This window comes from Borostomias antarcticus (genome assembly GCF_949987555.1).
Source record: "Borostomias antarcticus genome assembly, chromosome: 15".
Taxonomy (NCBI): Eukaryota; Metazoa; Chordata; class Actinopteri; order Stomiiformes; family Stomiidae; genus Borostomias; species Borostomias antarcticus.
Window position 1 is genome coordinate 19,055,096 of NC_140248.1, and position 26,468 is coordinate 19,081,563.

Sequence of the window (26,468 nt, forward strand, 5' to 3'; positions counted from 1 at the left end):
GATCCATGACCACGATATACTTCAGCGTATTCTGTGTTCTGTCACACCTGGTCCCAGTTTAGTGCACTGACTGGTAGGCACTTAATTTCGTTGTTCTTGTACCTGTACATGTGGCAATGACAATAAAGAAATCTTCATCATCTTCAGATAAACAGACCATATTGTTATAAAAGGCGCAAAATAATAAGCTCAACAGGCATGCCTTCTGGAGACAAGGTATTTCATCCTTTCAACCAAAGTCCAAAAATCCGGAGGCGGAACAGCTCGAGCGTTCTTGATGTCGTTGTTTTAGATGTTCAGGGACAAGATGGCAGACAGGAAAAGGTTAAAGCGACAAACAAGCAAATGAGGGCGGAAAAACAACAAACGCAGTGGTTTCTCAACCATATGCCGATACCCTTAAGACGCCATGTGCTCTGGCTTTGAAAGCTTTCACTGCCAATTCCCGTTTGAAACCTGAACCGCTCAGTAACAATACCTCTCTGTGAGCCACTGGGGGGAAAAAAGGGAGAAAAATCTATTATCGATCTCCAGACGTTTCAGCTGGAGAAAAGCCCTGATGTTGATGCTGAGGAGCACTACGCTGGCCTCCGCTCTCTCCTTCCACCCCCGAGGCTCGGAGGGGGTGATAAAGGGCACGCCGCTCGACATCTTGGCTACACCGCCGCCCGAACCGCCGCCCGAACCGCCTAAACATGAGATATTTCACTGATTGTGTGCGCAAGGCCCAATGAACCAAGGTAGCAGAAAAGGTCCTAAGGCTCCTAAAAGGTCTTTTCTGAAAGACGATACTCGAGTGAGCTACGGTAGGAACGAGATACCGAGTATCTGGATTAACCAGATAGGTCTGATGTAAAAAATAAAAATAAAAAAAATAAAAAGTACCAAACAAAAATTTCCACTCCACTGTAATTGGATTCTGTTTACTGAAATTGGGATCAACAGAAGAAGAAAGTCCCACAAGGAGGGTAACCATGTCTCTCTCTCTTTACAGTAACAAGGGCTTAATCACCTCGCTGGGTAATTAAAAACGCACAAGTATCCATCGCGCTGCGATTAGGCAGAAAACACAGAAATGCGCGAGACAGGATGCTAAGATCCGAGAGGTCCTAACGTCTCATTACGATGCTGAAACGAGGCCAGTGAGATGAGTCCGGCTGGGGAGTGGGTTGAGATGAGGCAACGGCGTGGGTTCGCAGCAGTGTAGTGGGAGGTGTTCAGATCTTACCTTGGGCTGAGCCCGTCGGGGGAAGGCAACCTTAGGATCGATCTGTGAATGACAAGATGAAAGAAAGAATTAGACCCAGATCAAAACACACCGTAATATTTCAGCAAATCTTGAGACAGATGGGGGATATGATTCTTCCCCAGGAGGAGAATACTGTTTTCATATATTCAAAGCGCTGAGATGAATGTCACCGCTGTGATGTTCGGAGGCTAGGGGGAGGCAGGAGGCAGTCATTGATCCAGGATAACAGTGTGAGAATAAGAGTCGACTCCAGATATTCCCTAACACCCAGAATAAGTCTCCAGATATTCCCTAACACCCAGAATAAGTCTCCAGATATTCCCTAACACCCAGAATAAGTCTCCAGATATTCCCTAACACCCAGAATAAGTCTCCAGAAATCCCCTAAGGCGCATCAGATCAACCTGTCTCCCGCTTGTCGTCTTGTAATTTCTTCTTCTTTTCCCGTCCTCTGTTTAAGCGGTATGGAGGTCTTATCAATCCTCCATTCAGAATGAACAGAAACTATTTCATGCACCAATGTCACACTGCCTTCTCTTCCCTTTAAGACCGAGCTCTTAACAGGGAACTTGCAAACAATCTCATCCAAGCAGACTTATTGAAGGAGATAGAAGTAAACAGATAGAGGTTGTTCTCTTGCAGAAAATTACTTATTTGTGTTCTGCGGGGCAAACCCTTTCCCTTGCTGGGATTCTCCTGGCGTATTTGCCTACAGGTTGAATATAATCCACCTCTGCATCATCACAGTGGTAAGGATCCTCTCAGAAAACAAGCATGGATCCACGGTTACAATAACCACACCTGGACAAACAAAATGGATCTCACTTCTACGACATATTTCTATCAACAACTGATAGATTTTCTACAGTCCTCTGGTAAAAGTGCTTCATTTAGTTCTAAATAAAGCCCCGGCGAACAGCTTTTGAGAAAGCGAGGCAAAGGAGAGGCAGGCAATCGAGTTGAAAACAAAGACAAAGGTTACCATCTGTGCAGATCGATTCAGCCAACTGGAGGCTTCATTTCATCCTTTTATGTGTCTGTAGCGAAATCAGAAAGAGCGTCGCGCGGCGACATTTCTCTCTCTCATATTTCAATCTGGCGAAGCCACGATTGTTATCTCTCTAAACCGGGTCAATTTGAGAGATGAATTCAATAACACCTGGGTATGCCAACCCTGCACGTAATGAATTCCATGTAATGATTCGTTTTAGCAATTAGCCTCAGGCATAACCAATTCAACCTCAATTACTCTGTGGATCTGGGCCTATCCGTGCAAAGACAACACTATATGCTGTGAATAACAAGGGACCGATGTACCTCACCCTTCCCACCTCTACATGGGAATGTCATCTCATCTCAATGGGCGGCCTCAGTTTTCTGTCTTGCTGTGTCGCTTGATTACTAAACTGCATTAAAGCTATGATGCTGTACAACTTTGTGAACAGGGAAGCAGACAGAGGGGATAGAGAGCGCTACCGCTGAGCCTCCGTCTAGAGCACGGAAACAAACAGTCCCGTAATCTGTTACAGGAAAAAAATGAGAGTAGAGAAATAGCCCCATGATACAGCGATTTGTCCAGATTACTGAAGTAGCAGCACAGCCGTGTTAGGTAATGAGGACTTAGAGCTGGAAACATTGAGAAAGCCTCTGGAAGCACACACCTTTTTAGGTCACATCCCAGGAAATGAATGGCTCCTTTGAGACATTTGCCAAAAGGGGGGATTTTTAACAACTGTTTTCATCCGGTTTGAATATGTAATGTAAATATTATGTTTATGTGGGAATTACATTTATGGCCGTGCTGTACCATAGGGCACGCATTCTTCATTACAGACTTAAATTATCTTTTTAACTAATGGTTCTTTCCATCTTATACTTATAGAATACCAGCTATTTTTCCTAATTCATCTTTTGCTAGCTCATATGAGGTAAAAAAGACTGCCATGCCATTGGTCTTCATGACTATAAGGGTTAGGGGACTATTTCACTGATTGAAATATGCAGTAAAACATGTAACCTTGACAGCTGGAAGGATAACAAAAATCCACGGATAAGACATGAAGGGATTCCTTTCAATCAGCCTAGATTCATGTTCCAGCTAAAGTCCTTGTTCTGATACATTGTACAACTATAACCTTGTAATAGAACACAACCCAGCGTCTAAAACAGTATTTTCCCAAGCTCTACATCTTTAACCTCGCCATGTCAGACTAATAAAACCGAACAAACCAAAAACAAAACATTCCATCTTGTTTTATCTTTAGTTTCCGTTTTTTACAGCAAGGTCTCGGAGGGGCTCCTCAACATACGATAGCAGGAGATCAGAGCAGAAGGCAATTGCTTACATTCTTAGTTCTGATCTTCCAGCAGGATCTCACACTATTGCAGCTCCAAGTAAGCTCTCTCACTCTTAACAGATCGTTCCCTGCACCGGCAGTTTAAGACAAAGTGGTATTTAAGCTGCAGCGCACACATTCTTATCAAAAGAGCCGATGTCTCTATTGTTGTTTTAGTGTATTAGAAGCATAGCCGTTTCTGTGGGGAATATAATGGTATATCTCCAGCTCTGACAGTAGATAGTCGTTGAAGTGTTCAAAATACAAGGGTTTTGTTATATTCGCTATTACGATGAATGTATTACGTTATCAGCGCCAGAAATGACACATTCGTGGAGTTTCGCCGAATTGTGCGAGCGTCCCGGAACACGTTTCCACATCCTGTCAGAGGCCTGAGAAGGGAGGCCAGGCTGGTGTCTGAGCCCACTGCACGGTCAAGCGCAGAAGACAGGGCCTCTGCTAGACGAGAACGAACAAGGACACAGTAGAGGTGAGCTCACAGCTGACATTACTTTCTATTGATATCTGACAGAGGAGGGTTAGATTTGTCCGGGCCAGCTGCTCCTATCTGCGTGGACCTTTTCTTCGGCTTCTCTCTCTCGCCCCCAACCCCCTCACCTCAAACAGGCATCCAGTCCTTTGAAACCGCTACATCAAAATAGCAAACAAGGGTTGTCCAGGGGTCATTCAATAATGGGTGGATATAGCTCAGGACAAAAACAGGCTACCTTTGTCTTGAAAGAAAAAGAAGCCTTATTTAGCAGTACGGCACATCTCCCATGGCACACGACCAGACTGAATAACCCCAACCCGGCCACTGACAAAGGATACTGACACTCGCCATTCCCCGCTCATAGGAGAGAAGCAGACTTTTCACTTTCAATCCCGCCCGTCATCCTTTCCTATAGGACGAATATAACTTACAAAACCGAGCGCCATGTCAGATTGTAAACATGTTGTGAATTGCTGCCATGTGCGTCACGACCCCCCAGGCTCTCCTAACCCATATGTCTCCATTCACATTCAGCCCCGGCTAAAAGGACTCCACTCTCTCTCCCACCGGGGGAGAGACGAAACCGGCCGATCAAGAGGGACTCAGCAATTATTGAAAGATAGGTCATTGTGAACAATGTGCCTGTATGCTTTTAACAGGCACACACACACACGCGCGCATGCACACACACACACACACACACACACACCACGACATGAGACAGCCACTCTACAGCACGTTGTGATGTGTCGATGTTAAAAGCATATGTTAAAAGTGTGTGTGCTTTATTCACACTGACCTAGCAATGCTATTAGCACTAGAGAACACCCATAAGCAAACAAGCCAAGGGGTAAAATTATAGAACTCTATAATGACACATTTGGTGTCTGTGTCAGTACGGTGTCCACGATTATCTCGACAGCCGGCCAACGTATAAAGTCAACATTTGGAAGGTGTATTTCTCAGGACCCGAGGACGCGCAGGGTCGCTTGTGAAGATGTTTGGATCAGCGGTTCTAGACGGGCGCTGTCCGGTAAAATGTAGTTGCGTGCGGCGGGATATGCTCCCATCCAGTGCTACGGTCAACCACGGTCCAAAAACCATAATACCAAGGAGCGGCTTACAACGCTACCAGCTAGTTAGCTACAGATAGCCTGCCGTTAGCATTCTAGCCTACTGTAGGAATGAAGAAATAAAGTCAAAATACCTAATGAACAGAATATGTTTGATATACATTACAATGTTTCTCCTAGGATGGCAGTGGAGGTGATGAATACGCTCGCTGAATCATATGCAGCTGTTGAATGAAATTGGTTGTTTTCCTCGATCAAATGTCAAGAGGAAGCATCATTGGATTCCCCTCGGCCTACAGAATCTATCTGCTTTTGAGCAGTTTGGAGTCGATTACTGTCGTTATAAGCATGGAGAATAACTACCCATTGACCACCATTCAGATACATTTCCCCATTCATTCTCTATGGCGGCCATTTGGACACCCGTATCTCGGGTTCTGAGGGGATATAATGGAAGGGGGAACCAAACTGTGTCAAGGCAAGTGCATTTTGCCATGGGCAGAACAAACCACGACGGGCCCCCAGGCACTTCTCTCTAGGGTTGTGGGTGGGAATAAGCAGGTGTAGTAGTTGGGGATGGAACCCACGACCTTCCGCATGGGAACCCAAACATCTAACGTTAGGCCATGCTGTACGTTATGTACAATTTCAGAAATAGGGTATAAATAGTAGATACTATAGAAATAGTGTGTCTGTGTGTGTGTGTGTGTGTGTGTGTGTGTGTGTGTGTGTGTGTGTGTGTGTGTGTGTGTGTGTGTGTGTACAGGTATATACACACACACAAAACTGTAGATTGCCAAGGTGGGACATATCATGTCAAATTGGATTTCCCTTTAATTATACTGTTTATTGGGATTGCATAAGTGTTTGCTGAACAACACACTGCTGTTAGCGGTGTCTCAAAAAAAAAACTCCACACGGCAAAACACGGTGATATATCATTTCAACCCACACACAACTGCAACTCTGACAATGAACCTCAATAAGTTATGGCCTTCCCTGATTTCCCAGTATCTTTACATTCTGTATCATTCAGCCTTCAACAAGCTGGGAATCTGTTTGAAGGCATCCCAACTCCAGTAAATCCCACCAAGGTCACCTCTGAGAGCTGTGGGAAGAGAGTCCACTCTGTATCTGAGGCCCTGAACTGGACACAAACCTACTCCACGTGTCCAAAAACTCAAGAACCAGCACATTTAGAAACATTATCGAATGCAGGTGTGCGAAAAAGGTAACACCGCAAAGGAGATAAAGGAGATCACAATCTGAAGAGTTGAAATATGACAGTGTCTAAAGTGTGGTATCTTAATCGTTAAATGATGACATAAAAATGAAAATGGGTAAGACTTGAATGGGACTGTATTGCATCACATGACATACATGAACATCTGCTCAGTTTCTAATGAGCTGCAATATGATGCAACGACACAGCAGGCCCAGGACTAGGATGGGGGCTCGGTCTGCATGCTGATGTCAGAGTGGAGTTTCTAGTAGCAGACACATATCAGGAACTGCCAAATGTTAATAGCAAGTACAGTATTTGCTTTGTGTCAATGGGGCCACACTTAGCTTTTAGTGCAAAGATTATCCTGTACAAAGAGCACACCGTTCCACCCTAACTACCAAACCATGGTGTCTCCGTTTAGAGCTTGTTCAAGCTTTCTGTGGGCTTGTCCCTGCGCTTATCAATATCTGTGGGCTTGTCCCCCGCCTTGTAAATATCAATAACACATGACAAATCCGTGACCAAGGAAACGGGGAAGGAAAAATATGTAGCGCAGCAGTATTGTCATTTCCACATATATTGTTCATTCATCACTTATGTTATTGTCTTTTGTTTTTTTATTGTATTATTTTGTACATTCATGTACTGCATATTGTATTGTATATTGTATCTGTATTGTATTTGTCACTTATGTTATTGTCTTTTGTTTTTTTATTGTATTATTTTGTACATTCATGTACTGCATATTGTATTGTGTATTGTATCTGTATTGTATTGTATTTGTCACTTATGTTATTATATTTTGCATTGGTCTTTTTGTCCTCGCACTGTTTATACACCATCAGAACAGAGCTAATTTCTTGTATGTGAAAAACTACTTGGTAATAAACCTATTTCTGATTCTGGTCTGTCAAGCTTTAAAAAAAAAAAAAATATTCCACTCTATATTAGTTGTATAACACTGAACATGAGCGGTATAGATTAAGGCAGTACAGTATATAGTGTGTGAGCGGTTCCCTCTGGCTACATTAATCCAAACATAGATACTGAGCATAAGTCAGCTCTCTGGAGAGGAAACACAGCACGGGATCATGAGTGCCATGTCAATAACCAGCTGTTGAATCACCTGCATTATAAAGTGAGGTGGAGAGCTGAGTGCTATTCACTCACACATATTTATTACCACCAAGCAAATATTCCCTATTCTCCACTCAAACTGATTATACGTTTACTAGTCATACATACTGTACACAGATACAATATAGACATGCTGTACAAAAAAAATAATTCAAAAATATAAACCCATATATGCAATCTCTTTCATTCAGACACTCGCCGTGTTTTCTAATGTATGTTGATGAGCAGAGAAAACATCTGTCACAGGGTGTGTGTTTCATATCAAGTGGAGCACTTCTTCGTGGTTTTCTTCCTCTGTACTCTCTCTCTTTCTCTCTCTCTTTCTGTCCCTCTCTCTCTCTTTCTCTCTCTCTTTCTCTCTCTCTTTCTGTGTCTCTCTCTCTTTCTCTCTCTCTTTCTGTCTCTCTGCACAACCCAAGACTCTCTGCAACAGCTTGCAGATGCTAGTTTCCTATTATAACATTCAAAACATGAAGCCGCTCTTTCACTTTCAAGTATGGAGATAAAAACAGAAAAGCTTTTACAAGCACCCTCCAGTGACTCACCAATCAGCTCAGGACAGACGCTCAACAAGTTAGCAGCGCGTTCAGCCCTCCTCCAATGGAACTGGACACTAACAGCTGAAGTACAAGTTTGTCCTTCCAAATACACATATATAAGATATATTCCACCATCTCCGCTTCCCTTTCACAAAGGCAGCATAGACAACATTGATTTCTCAGTGCGTTCTTACCCATTCAGAGGGCTGTTTGAGTGTGACTGCATATCACTGTCAGCTGAGGAGAAACCTCAGACAAATAGGAATTCTGCTGAACACAGACAGCTCTTCAAAAATTACTGACATGTTTAATTATTTATCCACTGACAAATTTCCAAAAAAGAGCGCATGACACAATAGTACCCTTTCAACACAGGAGGGCAAATGAGGATTCTAGTGTGCATGAAGACCAATGATTCACAAAGGTGTGATGAAACGTAGCAAACTCATAAGAGACACCTTTTTTTTTTCATATGTAGCAATTCGGAAAATGCACTATTGTAAGTGATTGAATGTAGAAAAAATACATGCACATTTCTATGGAAATACAAGAGTGTTAAACTACATAATCTGTCGTCAAGCAAGATTTTTTAACAACAACAAAAAATAATAATAATAACGTTTTTAACTTAATTATAGTGCATTTTGGAAATCAAGACTTGCATTACATGTTACATGTCACCTGACAGGTGAACGTATGTTCAGGAGCAGCCGTGAGTGAGTGAGAGAGCCCAGAATGAAGAACATGGAGCTCAGGATGTGTGTGTGCACGTGGCTCCATAGCGAGAGGGGGAAGAGGGGGGGGGGGGGGGGGGCGTGTCTGCTCCATTCATCCAGAGGAGTGAAACTGAACACATATGACATTTAACGCTGAATCGCGTTTCACTTTAGTTCAAGAGTGTGTCTTCAACAAACAATCAACAGTGTTTTCTTACATCTAGAGCAGGGGTCTCAAACTCAAATTGGCTTGGGGCCACTGCTGGTATCGTCAACTCATAGGAGGGCCACTTCAATGTCAACTTCAACTACTACTAACTATAAGAAAGTGCAATATTTCAGAAAATTTCATTTTTCTTTTCCATAACTAGACTCACAACTCAGTCTTTAAATGTTGCAAGACTATTCCATAACTAACGTTTTCATCATACAAATTCAAACCGGTTTCCATTCATTTCTATGTTAACAGTTAGTGCTGCAAATCTTTTTTCCTTACTTTTATTTTATCTTGAATAGGCTTCATTTGTACTTGCAAGATGCATCACTACTGTAAGCCTGCCCTGTACCTGTACTTGCATTTATTAAAGTTCAAGTTTGTTTCCATTTCTTACCAGACACTTGAATTCATTTGTAGGCTACTACTCTATTTCTTGCTGGACATATCTTGAAAGACTGAGACCTTAGCCCTCTTAGCTGTGTGGCTCGTTTTTTCCTCTCGTCTCCCTATGACACTGTTCTCCATGTTTAGTAATGAATAGTGACTTTGTTCTTGCATATCAGGCAGGTAGAATTTACATTGAACTCCACAAAAAATACTGCAATGTCCATATTTCTTGAAACGTCTGTGTTCCTAACGTTAGTTAACCATGAAAACAGCCTCTCGGTGGCGAGCTGCATTCCGTTCATAGTTCATAGTCGCATGGGGATTGATTGCCCCTGTGACTGTATGCAACATTCACCTCGCATGCTGCGCACAATAACATAATTTCGCCCCATGTTTGAGCGACTTGAATTTCGCATTATATGCCTGCCTGCCGGCGCGGTTAACAAGAAATTATTTTGCGGCCCGGATTACATTATATTTCTGACATCATGTCACGGGCCGGATGGAGTGGTGTGGCGGGCCGCAAATGGCCCGCGGGCCGCGAGTTTGAGACCCCTGATCTAGAGCCTTTAACATGAGAGGTGTGAGTGGTGAAGCAAATACAATAACAAGTACTGAAGGACACAATGTTCTAAACCTTAAGTCATTCACATTATGCTACTAATCACTCCTGGTCGCATGTTTGCGTCGTAGTTGTTGATGAAGGCTCCAGTGTGGTATTTTGCTAAATGGAGCTTATAAGGTATTAACCACAGTTTGATGAAGATTGTAATGTGAAGACAGGCAATGACACACATTTAGGGGCGCAGATAGAAATGTTGGACCCTATGAAAGGATATAATATTGGGCCCCCCATACCTAGACCTAATAATAATAATAATAATAATAATAATAATAATAATAATAGCCTAGTGGTTTATGAGGGCCTCTGTCAGTGTAGGGCCCATGGAATCACCCCCCCCCCCCACACACACACACACACACACACACTCCCACCGCTTTCTTACTGCGCCCCTATGATATGAAGAACAGTGATGACAAACATTAGATTGAAGTATTGGACACCCAGGCAGTGGGAATTCAATACTATGAAACATACATACCGTCTTTGAGTCTAATTCGTGGTGAGGTTGAGCTAAGACTTTATCTACACTGGCAGCATCTGCAAACGTAACAAACCCAAATCCTCTGCAAGACAAAGAAACAGAGGAAAGAACATTAGACCACATGTTCACACAGCATAGATCATCTCTCTACCAGCATTTCCATATTACATGTGTTACTATATGGCTTTCAAAAACAAAGTGAACGCTACACTGGTGTGATGTAAACGGATCAGATTCAAATCTTGCTCTGGTTTTATTACTAAGATTGAAGCCACTGATAAATATTGGCGTATGCTAATTTAAAGGAGAGGGGGACACTAGACCAATATTGCAGTGCAGTCCCAAAGTCAATGTCAAATTGCAATCGCCCGCAGTTTTACAACGAGCTATAGCTGCAGATATATTTTCAGTTTATCTGTGAAACAACGCGGGGCACAGTCCGGATTCAATCCGAGCTTGGATAGTGTCCCCATTTAATGAACTGAAGGGCAAAAGTGAAAACATTTTACCTGGAACGTTTTGTCGTGGGGTCTCTCATCACCATACATTCTCGTATTTCTCCGAATTTGTTAAAATAGTCTCTAAGGCTGTCTGTGAATAGAGGGAACGTGTCGGGCAATTAGTCAAGAACAAATCATCGTCATACTGTTTTTAATGTGATTCCAAAATGCCCCGTGATGCATATAGGGGTCGAATAGAGGACTTCAGATGAATGGAAATCAAAAAATAACCTTGCGCGCACACTGAGGCACTCATATCCCATACAGCGCTGCACACACGCACACATATCCAGAGCAGCCACAGCAGCCACCTCCGCGATCACGGCAACAAAACAAGAGCAAACATACATATAAGAGAATAATTATCTCACCTGGTGAGGTTTGCCAGCTGAGGCCACCGATAAACATTTTACTGTAAGAAGAAAACACAGAAGAAGTGACTCCAGATGTCAGATCGGCCATTTTGACGTGTAACTACTTATAAAAGCGATCTAATGGATAGAAAGAGGCAAAAAAAACGTTCGCCGAATAGCAATAATGTATCTCGATAGAGGGGGAGGCCACACTTGCTACTGTAGCCTAGTCAGTCACAATAAAGCTGGAGCTGTTACAAACTGCATCCGGAAGGACAGACCAATGCAATACGCGTAGCCTACTGCGAACTGAACTGAATCTAGCACGGCACTCATACTGTAAGTCCCAGCAAAATGTCCAACACGAGCAATTAAATACACAAAATAAAGTCCGAATTCTTTTGATCTTACCCCGGGTCGTGTTGTGAATCATTTGGGCTCCCAGATGTAGCTTGACTCCCGTCTCCTTCCATATCTAACCAAAACTATAGGCAGTAACTACAGTAACAGACACACACAGACACGGCAAAAGCTATGCAAAGCCCCGCTAGGAGAATTGACTGAGCCGGGAATGGAATCGTCACACGTGGGATCAGCGCAGGCTAGCTCCCTCCCTCCTCCCTCCTCCCTCCCCTAGCCTGCTGGGGGCGGGCCAAGGACTCGTCACCTAACCAATCCGATTGACGTCAATACAGAAACCCCGCCTATGAAAAATCTGCAAACCAATCCCCCCTATTGGCCATGACGCGCCTGTGAAAATGGCACGACCATAGTGATTACTTGAAACGTTGACAGTGTTACATGAAAAATTGCTACAATGTTGAAGTAGGTTACACTTCGGCCAGGGTAGACTGCCTAACGGGTAGGCGTAGTGATTAGGTAGAACGTCGACGCAGTGTTATATGAAAATGTACAGTGTTGAAGTAGGCCTACGTGTAGTGAGAGAAAGAGAATTAAAAGAAAACAGGACGGTTTAAAGTTATAATTAATGACCAAAGTTACAATTATAGGCTACTACTTCTATAGAAGCTTCTTTACAACTGCTGAGAGAGAGCATGTTTTATGGATATTATCAATGGTCACACTTTACATCACTAAAGATCTTGTTCGTCCTGAAGATATGAACGTTTGCTACGTGTGTCTGTTTGCAATATTGTTAATATTTAACTCCTCAGTATGGGGACTCAGAGGTCTATGACAGTACAGCTTCTGTATACCCCGGCTACAATGCTGGCTATCTGTGTCAAGACTAGTCACTCCATGCATATCGGCGTAGGCCCAAGCCTAGACACACTCAATTTCCATCTCCCTTGAGGGCATTGTACACACCCATCATGTAGGCCTACATATTTGATGTGCCTACGTGTTTTTTTATGCTTTTTATAACACTTAAAATGGTATTCAATAATTGTATTTCTAAATTGCAATCCACCTCTGGATGAGAAAAAGCTGGAAAAGAATGAGAGGTGACTTAATAGTAACCTCTGAATATACATGCTGATTACTCAGTAACAGGGCCCAGTTTTCCATTAAATCTGAACACAAGTGAGAGCTCAATTAAAGCTGGATGCTCAGTGGATTTCAAGTCATGGTACAGTGATTGCAGTTTATTTCCTTTCCTAGGTTCCACACGCATGCACGCGTGCGCACGCACACAAACACACACACAAACATACACACCAACATACACAGACACACCAACACACAAACACATACACACACAAATCACATTGTTCTTAAATTGTATCTTTTTTTCCTCAGCAAAAAAAGCTGGGTGATGTCAGACACGGCAATAGGCCTACTTAGAAGTGAACTTCAGTCTTCATTATCACACACACACACGCTACGCTCAGAAAGGGTTGAAGTTGAGCTATAAGGATCAATACTTAGTTCACTAGGTATGCAAACATAGATTTATCACTTGAGCTCTGACAGCAGTTTTATTAGTTTAAATGAAAACACTCCAGCCCAAGGTTTATGGAGTGCTTGTGCATTGGCTTTAATCTGAGCAGCCATTAGCTTTAAGTGAGCATGCCTGAGATGCGATTCAGCCTTCAAACACAACATGCCACCATGCTGCTCTTTGAGCCGGAGGTATTTTTATTCCCCCATACAATATGATGCAGCCTTCCTCTTTGCACATTCATGTGATCAATCTATAGGCCTAGGCCTACCTTACGCAAGCCATCAGTGGATAATATGGTCTTTTCAGTGCGAATAATCTACTGTAATAAAAAGAAAAATGATGATATCTAGAATCATTGGTGACAATAGAAGGACGTGTCCAGGCTGGAAAGGTTCTGTAAAAACCCTTTATGGTCAGAGCAAAATCCCATTAAGATTCCAAAATCCAAACAGCACCTTATGGAGCTGAGAGGGGTTATATTTGGAACCGTAGGGTTCTATAAACAGGGTTCTTTAAAACAAAGGGTGCTGTTTAAGGTTCCGTGTTATGAAACCTTTTGTCAGAGGCTTTTTTTCAGAGGGTTCTTCTATTTATAGTAGCACCCTTTGTTTTAACGTGTAAAATGGCAGGCCTCTTGACAAGAGCGAGGACATAACAGTGAATCATTAAATGTCTGGGATGCATGTGTGAATATGCCCACAGTCACAATGACATCTGTGTTTGACTAATGAATGGATAAAGAATTCAAAGGGAGGTTTAATTTTTAATACCCTACATCTGTTACATGCTTTGAACATATGAATTTGAGTCCATTTCACTTCAACACATTCTTGAATGAGACACATTTGATAGTCTCTTGTCCATATAGGCTACCCTGCAGCTAAAACAGAATACCCGAAAGGACACTGCACCCATGGGGCATTCCTCATTAAGACAATGTGTATCTATTTATGGAGGATGTATGGAGGAAATGAAGCCACATTCGGACAAGCAGACATAACACCTTAAAACTGAGATTTATACGTAGTAGCTAGGCCATGTCTCCTCACACACAGAGCTCCGCTGAAGAAATGGCATCCAGCAGCAGGCACAGTAGCACACATGTCACAGTAACTCAAGGATGGCAGAGGGATAACCAGGCTGGTGGACGCCGATCACAAGGAGCAATTTGGGGGGATTTAGTGAGAGGGAGAAATGATAGTGTGTTGTGAGTGCAGAGGGGAAGAGAGGCGCAGGAGAGGACAGCTGGGGACATCCTTGTCTGCTGCAGCTGTCACCCGGTCCCTTGTCGCCAGGCGGAGTGCTCAGACTGACTGGGAGAGTGCCAGAGGAGACGGATGCGCAGATCCCGGCGACAAGAGCCCTTTGCTTGGGTCATCATGATTTGCTATTGTGTGTTGGTGGAGTGGCGCGTCGGTTCTGTCTTATACACCTATTATGATTTTACCTCATTCAAAACATACTGTAGTGATATGTTAATATGTTTATTCAGAGCATTGCCCTGCTGTATTCTCCTGATTTTGCAACTGACATGTATCCCAGTATTGATATGCATTAACAGTGAAAGCACATGGAATCAATGCACAGTAATTGGTGCAGACATCCACAATGAACTTGTTGCAGATATTTTGTTGAATACATTTTGGTTTGTCATTCTCTTATTATGCAGCCGAAGGCAAGGGGGAATGAAAGGGAATTAATCCTTACATGAAAATCTTTTAGAGGCAGGAAAAGCAATGGTTGCAGTTGAATACGCTTCCAAAGATTCAAATCGCTCCATTTTACTATGCAAGAAGAAACCCCATAGATCAGCCGCTTCCCATTTTCCAATTTATTCCCAGCACACCTGTGGCCGATTAGATTCCACGATTGATTTACTAATCAAATGCACCTGTGCTGGTTAGCCGCCCACATGACTACAAAGATGCATTCAGCAGCTCCATTTGCCGGCTAATGAAATGTAAAGTTGAGCTCATCACTTGTTGGATGCTAAGAAACACTCTCACACTGTCCATAGAAACCACTCAACGATGCTTTGGTTACGGTCAACGTTGCAAAGCCACGCTCCTCATTAATTTACCTCTCTTTCACCCTTTTCAGAAATAATAAAGTCTAAACATGCAGTTACTCCCTACACTCACTGTAGCTGCAAAATCAACAGATCACAGTCTGCTGTGTTAACTGGAGTTGAGCATCATGACTAAAGAGAGCATTTATGGAGCTCGAAGTGAGGAGACCTCTGCTAATCCTTCAATCTCTCTCCACCGCTGGTGGGTGAGTGAGTGTGCTATTATGAGCAGCGGAGATAATGGAGAATGACAAAGTGTGACTTCATTAATCAATGGGGGTCCTGGATGAGGCTCCTCACTGGCCCTGCCCTCGGATTCCCTTTTTTAGCATGCCACGCGCCTTTAATTAGGCTCATCAAAGGCACTACGGAGGCCATGCTGCCGCATTATCAAAATGACTGCTGGAAGCATCAATTTGCACCATAGGTGTTTTTTTTGTTTTTTTTAAAGATCTCCCCTCACTCTCTCCGATTATAATCATAAACAGAAATGTGAACACTATTCAAAAAAGCACAGTAAGGATGTTTGTCATGTCACACAATACCACCTTATAGCAACATCAGTATAGCTTGCAATGAGTATTTCATTGTAGACCTAGAGAAATGCTCATTGCAATCTAAATGATTTTGTCGGTCTTTGTAAATGAGACAAAAAATAGAACAAATTCAAACCAGCTGCTCCTAAACTCCCATCCAAATGATAACTTTATTTGTATACTACATTACAGAATCATACACGCAGAGTTGAAACTCAGTTAGGCCTTGGATAAACCAACCAACAAGGGGGGAATAAGGATAAACATAAAACCCTCTTAGGGCTAATAAACGAGTAACGAGGCTTGTGTGAACCATGAGAATTACCTGCGGGTATAGGTAAGGCGGAGTGAAAGTATAGGCCTATCTCACACTCAAAACATTTATTTATTGCATTTAACTCAAAACATGGGACAGTCAACAGAGCATACGCACGCAGAATGTTTAACTATAGTTTGGATGAGGCCTACTAAATTATAGAACTTAATGAGATCGCCCTGAGCTGCTGGAAACAATTTGACCTGATAAACCCACATAAGTAAAACATTCACAGAATCATTGCCAACTACAGCTAGATAACACTATTATAAAGGGTTTAATTAACATAGAGCAGTCTTAACAAAACAAAAAAAAGTCACAAATCGTTTCATACATAGTAATCAGGCCTATCGATAATGTATCAAGCAAATGTGCTCATCATGGAACATGCTCTCTGATCTGAGAACCTTCTAACGAACAAAACCTAGCTTTAGGCGCCATCTAGTGGACACATTGCCCAATCAGTGTCCATTTTATACACAAGGTTGTCTGGAACTGGTGTCGAGGAGGAGAGTTTCAAGGGGGAGGGAGACAGCCGTGGTCAAAGAGAGCAGCAGTCTGTCCTGAGGTCCTTCTGAAGGGGGGAGGAGGGGCAAGGCAGTGAGGCTAGGACAGGTCCTCCAGCTGAGTGGTCTCATTCAGGGCCTGTTGATCCAGCTGCAGACTCCTCGCTCCACCAGGGCCTGGTTCACAGACACCAGCTGCCAGGCCAAAAGGACAATGAGCATAAACAAACACATGGAACATTTGAGACGTCAAACCCAAGTTCTCAAGCGCAAGCTGAGAGGAACACAGCGATTTACAAACCTGGTTATCTTCCTTTCTCCATATCTGTACCAAAGGAATGCCACTTGTGTGAAACTCTGTCACCTGAGGAGTTGTTAAAAAAAGAGGTGAGAAAATATCAAATTCTAATTTACACTCCACACCGAAGATGTGTGACAGGAGACCAGATTGTTGACAATGGCAGTATTCTTTTCGGGCTTTGAGCATTGTGCTCTGAGCACCTGAAAAAGGCTTTATTAAATACAATGTATTATATTATTAATATTATAATGAATATTAACATTCATATTATTATTAGTATTATTATTACTACATTTTTTCTCAACCAACCTGTGCAAGTAGTGATACTCCTTGAGTCAAGTCTTCTAGTGCCGATTTTGCTGCTGCTGAGAAATCCTCCTCTCCTGAAGGAGAAACATGTTAGTCAAAGCACAGAGAAGTTCTGCTCACAGCTTGATGGTTTTACATACGATTATGGTATTCACAGTTTCCTCCACCATTGGACAGGCCTGAACATTTCAGAAAATGTCCTTTCACCCCAGAAACATGTCAGTCCATGTGCAGGACAGTTATCGCATTGCTATGCATATATACTAACATGGCGGACGAAGTGTGCATTGGCCCGTCATGGCGCTGCGGTCGACAGTAGCGGTGATTTTATGCTCGATTCCTTACGGTCCGCCCCCAAAGGCGTGACTGTGTTTCACGTGTTCAATTGACCGCAGTGATTAAAACCACCGCGGGACGACTTCTCATCCCAGCGCAGGCCGACTGCTAAACACAAACATCTGCTGTGTCTTTCCATAATGGCGGTGTTATTGAGGTTCACAACCACGAAAAGGAATGGTCTCTGACTTCCCCCTGTACATAATTATGGTTCAAATCTCACAAAATCTAAATAAAATCAAAAAAGCTAAAAAATGCATATATACTAACATGAGTGTTTCTTTTTTGAGTAAGGACGTCACGATGATCATTAGAAAATCACCGGATAAAGAGAAATGCATGTGAGCAGAATAATAATGTACTTGGCAAATAAACCGAATTCTGTTCTAATTTTGATAAAAATTCCTGCCGTTAATGGTCATTAGGGTTCTGGTTGAGACCTACCTGAAAGCGGAGCCAGGTTCTCCAGGATCACCTCCGACCCTTGGAAAGGTAACGACACGAAGTCTGACCTGTAGGGGGAGCAAGAATATTAACGCCGACTCCACCGAAGACGCGTACAGTGGCTGGCTAGCGGCAGTAAACCTCCGACACCTCTGGTGGTAAATGGACAGCGCTTTTTATCCAAAGCGTTTTCAATGAAGGCCTCTCATTCACACACATTCACACACCAATGGCGATATGCAATTTATGGGAGGCAATTTGTCTGCGCGCGACCACCCGGACATGCCAGCGGCGTCAGCGCTCTGCTCCTAGACGTCCCGTTGGCGAGGGTGTCACCTGATCTGGCGCAGGTTGTCGATGTCGACGGTGTGGTAGCCTCCGTAGTCCACGTAGCGGATCTCCAGCTCCCTGTTCTCCTGGTTGAACCTCATCACCTGGGCCCTCCACCAGGCACCCTCTGGCATCTGGGCAGCACAGATCACTCCAACTGTGTGTGTGTGTGTGTGTTGAGAGTGCGGGAATGGATGAGTGTGATCGGTGAGAAAAAGGTAGTAGTGTGTGTGTGTGTGTGTGTGTACGCACGCATAGGTCGGTGTGAGGGGGGGGGGGGGGGATGGATAAGAAAGGGGAAGAATGGTAGAAATTAGAACACAGGTCCAGACCAATCACGGAGGAAAACCTGTACCGCCAGGAGGGGGAGCTCCAGACCAGACCGGGAGAGGCCAGTGACTGCCTACGATACCTTCCACTGGGGCTGGCAGACTGGGGCAGCCGGGGTGAGAGTAGCACAGCCTCATCTGCTGGTCCAGAACACGCAGGGCGTGGAAGGTGGGGTGCGTGTGCTGCTGCAGGAACAAGTAGTTCCCCGAGACCACCTGGACCACCTGCACCTCCACCGTCACACCATGGGGCAGCAACAACTGAGGGAGAGAGAGAGAGAGAGAGAGAGAGAGAGAGAGAGAGAGAGAGGGAGGGAGGAGAGACAGGGAGGGAGGGTGAGAAAGAGGGAGGGAGAGATGGGGAGGCAGACAGAGAGAAAGAAGGAGGGAGGGAGAGAGAGAGAGATGGGGAGACGGGGGGAGAGAGAGAGGGAGGGAGGAAGAGAGAGGGAAACAGAGGGAGGGAGAGAGAGAGGGAGGGGGAGAGAGAGGGAATCAGAGGGAGGGAGAGAGGGAGGGAGAGAGAGAGAGGGAGACAGAGGGAGGGAGACAGAGAGAGAGAGAGGGAAACAGAGGGAGGGAGGGAGAGAGAGAGAGAGAGAGAGAGGGAGGGAGGGAGGGGAAAGATGTCACTAGTCGAAACCCCTCCCGTATACTTCGACACCTCACCAGCCAGCCAATACACACCCACCCACCCTCACATACACACCCACCCACATACACACCCAGGATGTGATGGGAAGAGCGGGCAGACTAAGCACGGGGGGCTGGGCGTAGCAGTTGGTCAACTCTAGATCTTTGAACTTCATCCTGATCAGGTCCAGAGCGGCCTCCACCTGGCCCTTCGTCCCTGGAGCAAGCAGAGGGAGAAGGTGAGGTCTGGGGGGGGGGAGGAGAGGGGCCGTCGGTGTTCAGAGACTGGTGGTCCGGCACTCACCCTCGATGTGGCAGACCTGGACCTCCTGGGTGTAGGGCACGGTGCTGATGAAGACCGTGGCTCCGGAGGTGGCCTCCAGGTAGCTCACATATCTGCCCTGCTTCCCTATCATCCTGCCGACCAGGTGCTGCCGGACACACAGAAACACAACCCCCTCACTGTTCCAGCAGTCCCGGACCTGGATCTTCAGTTACGCTGAGCAATACATTACACACAGCAATACAGTCCTGTGTGGATGGCTCTGATGGGCAGGCTCGCGCAGAATCCGCAGGGCATTTTTCTATTTTCTGCAGGGTTTTCCCTTTCAAATCTGCAGAATTCTGCAGTTAAGATTTATTATCTAACATTGTATAAAGCGCGAGCCAGCGCTTGTAATAACCTGTATAAGCGCTAACCAGAATTCTAAAAGGCCTCTGCGAAATACTGTAGATTTCCCCGCGGATTCTGTCTGGGCCTGCCTATGAGCCTGGGCCTAAAGCGGTGTGAAGGAGCACAGCTAACGCGGGAACCCACGCCGCCCTTTCTCTGCTGCGAGAGGCCTGACGAGCTCAGCTTGCCGAAATGTAAGCGACACCGCCGCGCAGGTGGCGCCGAAGCGACTCTTAGATTAATTGGAAGGGGTTCGAGTAGGCCTGTGTGTTTGTGTGTGTGTTGCCTGTCTCCGTGGGTTGGGTTGGATTGCTTTTGAGGGAATCTGAGGCCCGGTTATGGCGTCGGCAGGGCAGCAGCAACAAGCCTAGCTTCTTCACACCCACAGTATGACTCCCAGCTACACCTGCCTCAGCCAGCGCAGGACGCGTAAAGGTGCCCCAGTCAAAGAACCAGCTACACTGCTCAAGAAAACAATGCTGTTGCAACAGGGTTTAGTCTCCAGCCATAAGTGACCTTGTGGTTTGTGGTGATGCCTGGGTCTCCCCTCAACGTTTACATCAGGGTCCCTATTAGCTACCGGCGCTAAGGTGACGGCTAGCCTTCCTGAGGTCAAGATGGAGTCATGTTCCCGGGGGTCTCACCTTTGGCACCTCAAACTCCCAGATGGCGTGTGGTTCGGTGGTCTGCGGTGGCGGCTGGGAGGACAGGCAGGGCTGGAGGGCGCTGAGCTGGCTGTCTGCAGCCCCCTGCTCACAGTATCGGGGCGTGCTGGTCACCCCGTGGTCTGGGGACAACACAGGTCAGTCACAGTCACCACAAACACAAATACTCTCACACTTGTCACTCGCCTTGCCTCGCCACTCTCACTCACTCACTCACTCACTCACTCACTCACTCACTCACTCACTCACTCACTCACTCACTCCTTTTTGACAGCTCATTGCTCTGTAGTTCTCTGCCTAAAGCGGAGTTCACACACAACAGACAGTTCTAAACTGGTTTTAGAATGTTTTGAAACTGCTCCCTCAGTTTAAACTGCAGTTCGAAAGATCTGACACGATGCCTCTTCAAGGCTTCTTTTAGAAGATGTTAGAAGAGATATTCTCGAACTACAAACATTCAAACACTGCTTGAAGCAGTCTTGGCTGATCTGAACCAGGTTGACATCCCTATCCTCCTAGGATGAAACCGCCTGGCTGTAAAAGAAAGAATCAAAGACAATATAAAGGCGAGCCAAAAGTGGAGAGCATGGGCCCCTGGTAGTATCAGACCCAAAGCCGTTTGGTGCTGAGGCTCAACCTGACCACATTCTGTCAGAGAACTCCAGAAACTGGGCCATATTGCTGCAGTGTACAAAACCACCGCATACTGCGCCGTATGGCCACCATAAGAGCCGAGCCATCGCCCTTGTAGGACGAGACCTGGGGTGTGGCTGGCTACAGGATGTGCAGAGCTGAAGGTGGCAGAGGTGTGCTTATTTTTACCAAAGCGTTGACAGTGTGTCATGGCGGCCTTTCTTCATGCAGAAGCAGTTAAACGGGTGTCGCGGCCGCAGTGCGTGTTCTGCCCTCTCCTGGTTAGCCCCCTTCCCCCTTCCTATCACCTGAGGCGTTGGTGTAAAACCCCAACGCAGAAACTCGCCCCAACGCCCACTAACATCTGGGTTTTGTCGTCAGCGGGAAAGGGTAAACTCGGTAAACGGGTGCTTCTCGGCTTCGGTGCCGATCGGCAGCGATATAAACACAAACCCCCGGGGAGACGTGCCGATTTTCTCCCCTTTTCCCGGCCCGGTGATGACGTGCGCGTGCGTTAGCATCCGCCAGGGAAAGTGGACCGCAGGACACAGCCTTTACGCTTGTGTGGTAAGTTGCCTATTAGCCTGTCTTTTTTTGTGTAGTTAGTAAGCGCACCTGATCTCACTGGGCCCCTGATGAGGACCTAGAGAACAAAAGCCAGCAGGACCCAACAGATGTGGCCAGTGGGCAGCTACTAGTGCGGTCGCCTCAGTTCCACTGACTCCGGTTACCGTAAGGCAGCCCGAGTTGATAGCTGCTATTCTAGACAATGATAGCAGGTAGAAATAGACAGCAGGTAGAGATACTGTAGACAGGTAGAGATGGACAGAAGGTAGAGATGGACAGCAGGTAGAGATGGACAGCAGGTATAGATAAGACAGCAGGTAGAGATGGACAGCAGGTAGAGATGGACAGCAGGTAGAGATGGACAGCAGGTAGAGATAGACAGCAGGTAGAGATAGACAGCAGGTAGAGATGGACAGCAGGTAGAGATAGACAACAGGTAGAAAATGACAGCAGGTAGAGATGGACAGCAGGTAGAGATAGACAGCAGGTAGAGATGGACAGCAGGTAGAGATAGACAGCAGGTAGAGATGGACAGCAGGTAGAGATGGACAGCAGGTAGAGATGGACAGCAGGTAGAGATGGACAGCAGGTAGAGATGGACAGCAGGTAGAGATGGACAGCAGGTAGAGATAGACAGCAGGTAGAGATAGACAACAGGTAGAAAATGACAGCAGGTAGAGATGGACAGCAGGTAGAGATGGACAGCAGGTAGAGATGGACAGCAGGTAGAGATAGACAACAGGTAGAAAATGACAGCAGGTAGAGATGGACAGCAGGTAGAGAGAGACAGCAGGTAGAGATAGACAGCAGGTAGAGATGGACAGCAGGTAGAGATAGACAGCTGGTAGAGATACTGTAGACAGCAGGTAGAGATACTGTAGACAGGTAGAGATGGACAGCAGGTAGAGATAGACAGCAGGTAGAGATGGACAGCAGGTAGAGATGGACAGCAGGTAGAGATAGACAACAGGTAGAAAATGACAGCAGGTCTATTTTTGCCGGATGCCGCAGCCGGGACCAATAGTAATAGAAGAGATGGGTAGTTAGGTCCCGCCCCCTGACGACCTGGCAGAATATCACACAGAATCTCCTGAAGCCCCTGAAATGCAACCGGTGGGGGTTGAACCCGTGTGGAAGAAGGGGTAAAACCTGACTGCATTCGGAACGCCACGCAAACGGAGTCCGTGGAACTAAGGCGTTAAGAGTCGCGTGATGTAACAGCTTTCTTATAGCTGGGTCAGTGATTCCCTTTAGAGGGAAGGTGTTTTGTGCTTGTTCTTTGTCTGGTTTTATGTTGATTGCTATTTATTTTGTTTTGTAAGATTTTGTAAGGGCCTCTGCCCCGGCGACAGCAGTTTTTGGTGGCATGTGTTAATAGGTTGGTATATTTATTTATTTTATCCATTGGTTTATTTATTTATTTGTTAGTAAGATTATACAAAAACTACCAGACCGATTTTCATGAAACTCGGTGGAGGGGTGTAGCATGGGCCAACTTAGAACCCTTACATCCTCCTGGGCTGAGCTTGGGGACGTAATTCCCCAGAAATTAATAAAGTCAGCGATTATGAGATCAGCAAACAGAGCCTATATATAGCCTAGTAGACATCAAATACAGCATATTACTGAAGTGGGCCCATGTGTTTTCAAGCATGAAACCAATGCTACCATGTCTTGTGTGTTGTGATAGCCAACATGGAGACTCCATGGAGCAAGGTTGCTTCTGAATGCTGTGAGGAGTCACACCTTGAGTCAGCCTCTCCTCCTCCTCCCCCTGGCCGTTATTGAGGACCTCAGGCTGTCTCTTGGTTGTTCTGGAGCTCTTATCCAGGTCTTCGGAGTCCTCTGGCCCCTCGGCCGCTGGACGGGACGCTACCCTGTAGTCCTCGTCACTGGAGCTGTCCTCTGCCTGACTGGAGCTGGTGGAGCCGGAGCCGTCCTCGTCCACAAGTTGTGGACGCGTCCCGGTCCGCCGGGCGTCAGCTCCGCTGCCGTCTTTCTGGGCCGCGGGGGACGTGCCGCTCTCCCTGTCCGCTGTCGGACTCGCGTCTTCTCGCTTCGTCCTCTGCGTCTCGCCGTCGTCCGCTGGGCCGCCGTGTGGCTCCCGGGCGCAGAGAGGGCTCCCCGCCTGTTCCGGAAGGGTCTTCCCTGCAGTCCTCGCCTGTAGGACCTCAGCCACCGCTGCCGAGACCATGTTGCAGACCAGGCCTTCCGCCAGCTGATGCATGTCCTTCGCGCCGGCGTAACCCGGGGAGGGGGCGGCAGGAGGGCGCCGGGGGTCCGTTGGACCCGAAGCGCAGACGGGCTCCGCGGGCGCAGGCGGGATGGGGCGGACGGTCTCTTTGGAGAGGGCCCTGTCCTCGGACAGATCCGACTGGGGCTGACACTCTGCGAAACGGACCGCCGCCATCTTGCTCTCCGCCACGTCTCCCCCACCCACCTCGCCCTCGGGATCCGGCCTCTTCTCCTCCGCTACGCCGGGGACGTCCGGCGACCGAGCGTGGGCCGGCGACGGCGGTCTATCTCCGGCGCCCTCAGACGCCGGGCCGCGGGTAGACGGTAGATCCTCATCGGAGGAGGGCAGATCTTTCCTCGGCGAAGCCTCAGCCGGGCCCGGCTCTCCGCGGGCTGTCTCGGACGTTCCCGAAGCAGCGGCGGCGGTATCCGTGTCCAGTCTGGCGTGCTCCGCCGCCGCCGGCGACACCGGTCTGTTTGTCCCGCCGCCGCCCCCCTGTTCCTCAACTGACCCCTTCTCCGCTTCCCGCCCGATCCCGTCGTCGGACGCCGGCGTGCGGTCGGCGCCGGCCTTCCCTCCCTGCGCGTCCCTGTCGGCGCGGCCGGCTTTCTTTCGCGAGACGTACCACCACAGGCCCACGAGAGCCAATGCTCCCGACAGGGACAGGGGCAGGATGGAGCGCAGGCTCAGCTTCATGGTCCCCGGCTGCTCACAGCTACACCGCCTGGGGGAGGAGAGACAAGAGGTAGAGCGGAGAGACAAGTCAGCACCGGAGGGTAATCACAATGCTCCATCTCCATCTAATACCACCAGCTGGGGAAGAAAGATGAGAAGGTCAGAATGGGGTGGGGGTGGGGGGGGGGGCTGTGGTGTGTGCGTCCCTGCTATGAACAGCAATCCCATTATCAGCCAGAGAGTCTGGTTACGACCAACACAACTCAGGTGTCATGTGGGACCTCGTGCAGCAGTTCACTGAGGGACTTTAGCAGTGTCACACACTGCTGGTGCAGTAGCCATGTGCCACTTCTCACACTGGTTAGGAGCTCTAACACAGTCATTGTTTTGAGGTATCAATGCCCTTCTGATTAGCTGCTCTACGCTCTGCAGCTTGTGTTGACTACCAATAAACCAATAGCCTTGTCTAGTTTCACGGAGGTAATGCTGGCTAAAAGGTATTTAGTCTAAATCTAGACTACTGTGGCTCTAAGGGAGACACAGGCCTATTAGTCACTTAGTAAAAGAAAAAATAGACTGGCCTCTTTTAAAACTCTCAAATTAAAGACGCAGCTCAGCTAGTGTGGGTTAGTATTAGCTCTCCTGGGCTGCCCTACGGGGACCAGGCTGGGCGGGTATTAGGCCTGGATACAGTTTATGAGGCGGGGACATGCGGAGACAGAAGCCCTGTGTGATGAAACAAGGACAGGGGCTTTGCAGTCTGTAACACAGGGTTGCACTTGAGCCCCGTGACCTTCCGGTTCTGGCCCTGTGACAAGCGAACATGGCAACTGGCCCCGTTAGCCAGGCATACCAGTCCTGCCATGTCATACGCCGTGTCCCGGCTGTGTGACTGGGCTCTGGCCCCCGCCTTCAGTCAACAACGTAGGCCGCGAGTGGGTGAGTTTAGTCATTCCTTCCATCTTCCCTCTTCAGATCTAAACGTGACACTCATAGGGTGAGAGATTACTGACCAGCATTCTGGGTCATTTAACGGCATGGTTATATAACCTGCAGAAAATGTGTCAGACAGGACAAGCTTACTCATCTGCTGATCTCCACATCAAAACAAGGGGTATTCCCCATCTGCACAGTTCAATTTAGAATCCTCATCATCAGACAAACCAGGACTAGCCTGGTCCTTATTCACACGGGGTTGTGTTTCCGCATGCTTTTATATAACTAACAGATTTATTATTTTGTTGACTCGTCTCGACAGCCATGTAACGTTAACCATAGGCAGACGTCAGGGTTCCGACTGACACCGTTAACTCCAGTTACCCTCCAGATCAAATAGTCAGTGTGACCCCCACCCCAGTCCCAGGATACACAGTCTTGTCAAGCACTTAATACTTCTGTCAGGGTAGGCACAACAGCCAGGTTGGCACTGCAAATCTATAACGTTAATGCTAGAAACATGATACTAGAGAGTTATAACAACAGACGCAAACGCAGGTGAGAGATTTCCTATCCTACGTACCTTGCTGTAACTCGTACCCACACTGCAGGAACTGCGATGCTAGTATAAGAGACAAGGGGGAGGCAGAGAGAAACCTCCCAGCTGATTCCCATGGATGGAACTAGCGCTAGCTCATTAGCTAGCCACCTTGTTCGTTCATTTGTAGCCACACATTG

General features: G+C 46.6%; 1 protein-coding gene across 3 annotated transcripts in view; it reads right to left on the minus strand.

Moving 5' to 3' along the window:
- LOC311318724 (RNA-binding protein Musashi homolog 2) overlaps positions 1-11,874 on the minus strand; it is a 199,639-nt gene extending 187,765 nt beyond the window's left edge. For all 3 annotated transcript variants that reach the window (XM_084450146.1, XM_084450145.1, XM_084450144.1), the window contains exons 1-5: positions 11,743-11,874; positions 11,350-11,390; positions 10,988-11,069; positions 10,476-10,560; positions 1,229-1,270 (exon numbers count right to left, since the gene is read on the minus strand). In XM_084450146.1, the coding sequence (XP_084306272.1) occupies positions 1,229-1,270; positions 10,476-10,560; positions 10,988-11,069; positions 11,350-11,390; positions 11,743-11,804 (312 nt within the window). In that variant the 5' untranslated portion in view covers positions 11,805-11,874. The remainder of the gene's footprint in view (positions 1-1,228; positions 1,271-10,475; positions 10,561-10,987; positions 11,070-11,349; positions 11,391-11,742) is intronic.
- Positions 11,875-26,468: the final 14,594 nt, after the last annotated feature.